The 6,800-nt window shown below is 42.8% G+C and overlaps 1 protein-coding gene across 1 annotated transcript; it reads left to right on the top strand.

Moving 5' to 3' along the window:
- The first annotated feature begins 238 nt into the window (after nt 1–238).
- On the top strand, nt 239–6,377 carry ska1 (spindle and kinetochore associated complex subunit 1). The gene is made up of 7 exons (XM_084017119.1): nt 239–330; nt 591–676; nt 759–868; nt 4,317–4,411; nt 4,737–4,868; nt 5,156–5,325; nt 6,011–6,377. The coding sequence occupies exons 2-7, from the start codon at nt 595–597 to the stop codon at nt 6,157–6,159; spliced, it is 738 nt and encodes a 245-aa protein (XP_083873245.1). The 5' UTR covers nt 239–330; nt 591–594; the 3' UTR covers nt 6,160–6,377.
- The last annotated feature ends 423 nt before the right edge of the window (nt 6,378–6,800 follow it).

Raw genomic sequence — 6,800 nt, 5'->3', positions numbered from 1 at the left:
TGAATTAATATTTGGTTTATAATCAGGGCTGAAGTCGGTTAAAAGATTTAGAAAATATCAATATAGCCTCCAAGGATGTCTTGGTAATATTTCCTGTGGGCACTTCTGTCCACGAGGGGTCTTTGTGTAACTCTGTCTGGGGTTACAGGAGAAGCCTGTAGGGGGCAGCACTGTGCTCCCCGCCGCTGATCGGCCGGAAACCAAGACGGAGAAGGCGAAGAAGAAGAACGAGCGTATGCGCGGCGAGGCGCCGGACGTGACGTGCACATCACATTTCAAACCTAGCTTGACCCGGGAACGCAGCTCCGCGGAGGAAACGACAACAACCGTGTAAGTTTATCTTTCTTACTAGGTTTAGTTTAACGGCCGTTTATCGGTAACGTTACCGGCAGACAGCGACAACACGGCGGCCGAACTTCCGCTAGATTATGCTGCTATCTCCACGTAGTAGCGCTGTCTGGAGTTAGCCGATAGCTAGCACGTCTTAATGGAAACACAATGTTGAATTATAGTTTGATGATTATGGGCATGTTCATCTCTACGTGTGACGTCATGGTGTGTAAGGTTGAATCCGTTTGAATCCGTTTCAGCACCATGAGTGAGCTGGAGGAGATCAGCCTCCACATCCAGGACCGGATCTCATCCCTACACCACATGCTGGACCTGTCCGGTCTTGGTGAGAGTGCTGTATCAGGATTATCATAATGCACAGCTGAATACATGTAAACATAGATAACGACTACCCCCTCCACATCCAGAAACACCTCAGAGGAAGAAGCTTGGACAGGAAGTGGCGGCGCTGGAGAGACTCCTGGAGGACTTTGAGAAGGTTGTGGGTCAGCAGAAAGACCAGCTGAAGCATCTGAAGGTAGTTCCTCCTCGAGTTCGTTTCCATCGCTGCATCAATGAGAACATCATATCTAACCCTAAACTACCTGCTGACCAGAAAACATCATATCTAACCCTAAACTACCTGCTGGTCAGAGAACATCATATCTAACCCTAAACTACCTGCTGACCAGAAAACATCATATCTAACCCTAAACTACCTGCTGGTCAGAGAACATCATATCTAACCCTAAACTACCTGCTGACCAGAAAACATCCATATCTAACCCTAAACTACCTGCTGGTCAGAAAACATCATATCTAACCATAAACTACCTGCTGGTCAGAGAACATCATATCTAACCATAAACTACCTGCTGACCAGAAAACATCATATCTAACCCTAAACTACCTGCTGGTCAGAGAACATCATATCTAACCCTAAACTACCTGCTGGTCAGAGAACATCATATCTAACCATAAACTACCTGCTGGTCAGAGAACATCATATCTAACCCTAAACTACCTGCTGACCAGAAAACATCCATATCTAACCCTAAACTACCTGCTGGTCAGAAAACATCATATCTAACCATAAACTACCTGCTGGTCAGAGAACATCATATCTAACCATAAACTACCTGCTGGTCAGAAAACATCATATCTAACCCTAAACTACCTGCTGGTCAGAGAACATCATATCTAACCATAAACTACCTGCTGGTCAGAGAACATCATATCTAACCATAAACTACCTGCTGGTCAGAGAACATCATATCTAACCATAAACTACCTGCTGGTCAGAAAACATCATATCTAACCATAAACTACCTGCTGGTCAGAGAACATCATATCTAACCCTAAACTACCTGCTGGTCAGAGAACATCATATCTAACCATAAACTACCTGCTGGTCAGAGAACATCATATCTAACCATAAACTACCTGCTGGTCAGAGAACATCATATCTAACCATAAACTACCTGCTGGTCAGAAAACATCATATCTAACCATAAACTACCTGCTGGTCAGAGAACATCATATCTAACCATAAACTACCTGCTGGTCAGAGAACATCATATCTAACCATAAACTACCTGCTGGTCAGAGAACATCATATCTAACCATAAACTACCTGCTGGTCAGAAAACATCATATCTAACCCTAAACTACCTGCTGGTCAGAGAACATCATATCTAACCATAAACTACCTGCTGGTCAGAGAACATCATATCTAACCCTAAACTACCTGCTGGTCAGAGAACATCATATCTAACCATAAACTACCTGCTGGTCAGAGAACATCATATCTAACCATAAACTACCTGCTGGTCAGAAAACATCATATCTAACCCTAAACTACCTGCTGGTCAGAGAACATCATATCTAACCATAAACTACCTGTTGGTCAGAGAACATCATATCCAACCATAAACTACCTGCTGGTCAGAGAACATCATATCTAACCATAAACTACCTGCTGGTCAGAGAACATCATATCTAACCATAAACTACCTGCTGACCAGAAAACATCATATCTAACCATAAACTACCTGCTGGTCAGAGAACATCATATCTAACCATAAACTACCTGCTGGTCAGAGAACATCATATCTAACCATAAACTACCTGCTGGTCAGAGAACATCATATCTAACCATAAACTACCTGCTGGTCAGAGAACATCATATCTAACCATAAACTACCTGCTGGTCAGAGAACATCATATCTAACCCTAAACTACCTGTTGGTCAGAGAACATCATATCCAACCATAAACTACCTGCTGGTCAGAGAACATCATATCTAACCATAAACTACCTGCTGGTCAGAGAACATCATATCTAACCATAAACTACCTGCTGGTCAGAGAACATCATATCTAACCATAAACTACCTGCTGGTCAGAGAACATCATATCTAACCCTAAACTACCTGTTGGTCAGAGAACATCCATATAACCATTAGAGGTGTGCATCTTCACTGCCCCCACGATTCGATTCGATTACGATTCACGATTCTACGATGCGATTCGATTCTACGATGCGATTCGATTCTACGATGCGATTCGATTCTACGATGCATCTCGATGCATCTTCTTGATGCATCTCGATGCATTTCATCCTCAATTTTCTATATTACCACACATGGCTTTTTCATCAATTAAAACAAACAGTCAGTTAAATATGAACTCTTTATTTAGAAAGCTGCTTTTAAATTCAGATGTTAACAAATTTCACATGTTTTGTTACATTAAGTTGTAAAGAAAAATATAATTATAGGCCAAGCCTACCAACGTGTTTTAATTTAAATTCCTCATTCACGTTAATGACGACGCTATAAAGCTGTAAGTCCTTCACTATGAGCTCCTACACACCGAGGTATCCTCTGGGCTCTCTCGCACTTGGATGAATAAAATCGATTATGCGACGTTACTGCATCGATTCAGAATCGTCCCATTAAGCATCTCGATGCATCTTTGAATCGATTATTTTCTGCACCCCTAATAACCATAAACTACTACTACTATATTAATTGAAGGAATCTAAAATAAGTATATTAATTGAAGGAATCTAAAATAAGTATATTAATTGAAGGCATATAAATGAAGTATATTAATTGAAGGAATCTAAAATAAGTATATTAATTGAAGGCATATAAATGAAGTATATTAATTGAAGGAATCTAAAATAAGTATATTAATTGAAGGAATATAAAATAAGTATATTAATTGTGTAATTGATAACTTAATAAAAGATGCTGTAGAGAAATGTTAACTGAACGTATTGGCGCTCTCTGGTGGACAAAATCAATATTAGAGATTGGGCTGGACATACGTTATTTTTAACTATGAATAATACTTTTTTTAGATTAGTCTGTTAATATAACGAGTTATCTATAGATTATTATAAAGCTTATATTTTTAAATCCCTGATCAATATAACCGTTCCCCAAAAGAAATATCAGAAAAATATTTTATAATTCAAAAGACCTCACCATGTTGTAGTGCTGCTCCAATGTTTAATGAGAGGCAGACAGACAGGCAGACAGACAGGTGAATAGTCTACTATAATGAAATAATCTATCTTCTCTTAATGTTTAAAAAAAACATAAGATAGTTAAAAATAAAATAAGCCCGACTCCTGTCAGCTAACGCTTCATTATTCATCAAAAGAATCACCACATGTTGAAGCGTTATAATAATAATAATAATAATAATAACAACACTAGTACTCTTACTTATACTACTTGTACTCGGCTCTCTACTCAAGTTAAAGTAGCAATACTACAAATTAAAAGGACATCCAGCTTCAAAGTATTTCACATGCAGAATAACAGAGAATAATACATATATTTGTATTTGATTAATTGATGCATTTGTAATGATGACTTCTCTGCACGTGGACGTTGATCTGTAGTCGATGATTATGATGGAACTAGGATGCGTCAGAGAATCAGCTGTTTCTCAGATCAGCTGATTGTGTCTCAGGAACTGGAGGCCTCGTTCCAGAAGGATTTGGAGGAAGTCCGGCACATGAAGGACCACGTCCCGGCACACATGCCCAGGAGGAGAGTCCAGGAGGGGTGAGGAGGACCCGGATCAGCCCAATGGTCCTAGTTCTACTGGTCCCAGATCAGTGAACCAGGAGATCAGTCAATAAGTTGTTCTGGTTCTTGGTTTCATTAAAACATGAGCAGCGGGACCGCTGGGGGGTCGGCAGTGATCCGGCTCCGTGGACTGACATTTTACTAGTTAAAGCCTTCAACACCTTTCCCCTTAAAGTCAGTGTGTTAAAGGATGCTGAGCATCTTCAACAGGAATAGTGGGCCTGTGGTCAATGTTTATATATATATATATATATATATACGTATGTGTATAAATGTATGTGTAATGAGGTTCTCTCCTCAGTGGAAGTGAAGCTGGAATGAACCCGGACGAAGCCGGAGATGTTCGACCGGCGGAGAACGTCAAGAAGACCAAGAAGAGCTCCATCAGAGAGATCCAGTTCATCACCGCGCCAGAGTTCAACAGCATCCCCCAGTAAGTACCAGTGATGATGTCATCACTCACATCCCCACCACGGTGATGACAGTGATGTCACTCACATCCCCACCACGGTGATGACGTCACTCACATCCCCACCACGGTGATGACAGTGATGATGTCACTCACATCCCCACCACGGTGATGACAGTGATGATGTCACTCACATCCCCACCACGGTGATGACAGTGATGATGTCACTCACATCCTCACCACGGTGATGATGTTACTCCCATCGCCGTGGTGACTGAGAAGGTGATGTATGCCCCCCGTGTCCCCCTCAGGTACATGAAAGGACGCGTGTCGTACCAGCAGCTGAACGCCGCGGTGTGGAGCATCAACGCCGCTGTGGCGTCCAAGTACAAGATCCTCCATCAGCCGGGGAAGAGCCTCAGCAACCAGGCTCGCAAGCTGATGCAGCGCTTCAAGGACCAGGAGACCAAAGACACCAAAGGTACTGACCAATCACAGCGCATTCTCAGGACAGACCATCACCATGTCAGTGTTGAACATGAACTCTCCTTCGATGAAGACTCACCAGGCCAGTGTGTTTAAGAACGAATAATCCAATTATTTATTTAATACAACCAAGAAGATACCAACATGAATCATTTCAGTTTAAAGAGTTCCTGCTGGACCACCATGAAGAAGGATAGGAACTGTCTGTTAGAGAGGTGTTCTCCATGTTCTCCTCGGCTGAGGTTCTCCATGTTTCAGTTTTAGAGAGGGGCGTTCTCCATGTTCTCCTCGGCTGAGGTTCTCCATGTTTCAGTTTTAGAGAGGGGCGTTCTCCATGTTCTCCTCGGCTGAGGTTCTCCATGTTTCAGTTTTAGAGAGGGGCGTTCTCCATGTTCTCCTCTGCTGAGGTTCTCCATGTTTCAGTTTTAGAGAGGGGCGTTCTCCATGTTCTCCTCGGCTGAGGTTCTCCATGTTTCAGGCTTAGAGAGGTGTGTTCTCCTCTGCTGAGGTTCTCCATGTTTCAGGTTTAGAGAGGTGTGTTCTCCTCTGCTGAGGTTCTCCATGTTTCAGGTTTAGAGAGGTGTGTTCTCCATGTTCTCCTCTGCTGAGGTTCTCCATGTTTCAGGTTTAGAGAGGTGTGTTCTCCATGTTCTCCTCTGCTGAGGTTCTCCATGTTTCAGGTCAGTACTTTGTGGTGGAGGACGACATCCGGGAGTTCACTCAGCTGAAGACGGACAAACGCTTCCAAGGGATCCTGAACATGCTGAGACACTGCCAGCGGCTCCGGGAGCTGCGAGGGGGGGGCCTCGCCCGCTACGTGGTGTCATGAGGGAGCATGACATCATCATGACATCATGGGAGAGGCCTCACCCAGCTCACCAAGTAGGAGTGGGTAGATCAAACGCTACACGAGGGTTTTAAAACAGTCTCTCTGATCATTCTCAGCTTAATGTACATATTTAAAGATTTACCCCGGGTTTGCCACCCGTATGAACACATATAGATTAATAGATTATTAACATTTTGTATTTCTAAGAGGTTGAAAAAATTAAAATCAAAGGAAAGAAAATCACTGTGTGTGTGTTTCTACCTTTGAGTCCTTATTGTCACTCTTTCCTTTGTTGCAGCACGTTTCTTCTTCTAATTCTACTTCTTCTTCAAAGCACTCAATACCATTTAAAAGTAAATAATAATAATATTGAACGGCGGTGTGCTGGGCCGCAGCTTCAGGTTTCAGGCCTTCTGGACACAACTATTTCAGCCACGTTCAGCCCGACGAGTGCAGCGACTCAAAGCGGCTCAGGTTACACTCCGTGATGATGGACAGCTGCAGAGCTGGTCCCGGGTCAGCGGGGAGCCGGACTCACTTTCAGGGTTAAACAGTTTACAATTTATAACCAGTTGTGGACGACAGACCTGCTGGTTGAAATGTCCAACATGCAACGTAACTCAGCCCTCGACACTCGAGCA

Source organism: Eutrigla gurnardus (genome assembly GCF_963514095.1).
Source record: "Eutrigla gurnardus genome assembly, chromosome: 9".
Classification (NCBI taxonomy): Eukaryota; Metazoa; Chordata; class Actinopteri; order Perciformes; family Triglidae; genus Eutrigla; species Eutrigla gurnardus.
This window is presented reverse-complemented; position numbering and strand designations above follow the sequence as displayed.

Coding starts and splice junctions, on each gene's coding strand:
- ska1 (XM_084017119.1), top strand. CDS start 595: ATGAGTGAGCTGGAGGAGATCAGCCTCCACATCCAGGACCGGATCTCA. Junction 869..4,316: donor ACCAGCTGAAGCATCTGAAG/GTAGTTCCTCCT, acceptor ATTGTGTCTCAG/GAACTGGAGGCCTCGTTCCA. Junction 4,412..4,736: donor AGGAGGAGAGTCCAGGAGGG/GTGAGGAGGACC, acceptor TTCTCTCCTCAG/TGGAAGTGAAGCTGGAATGA.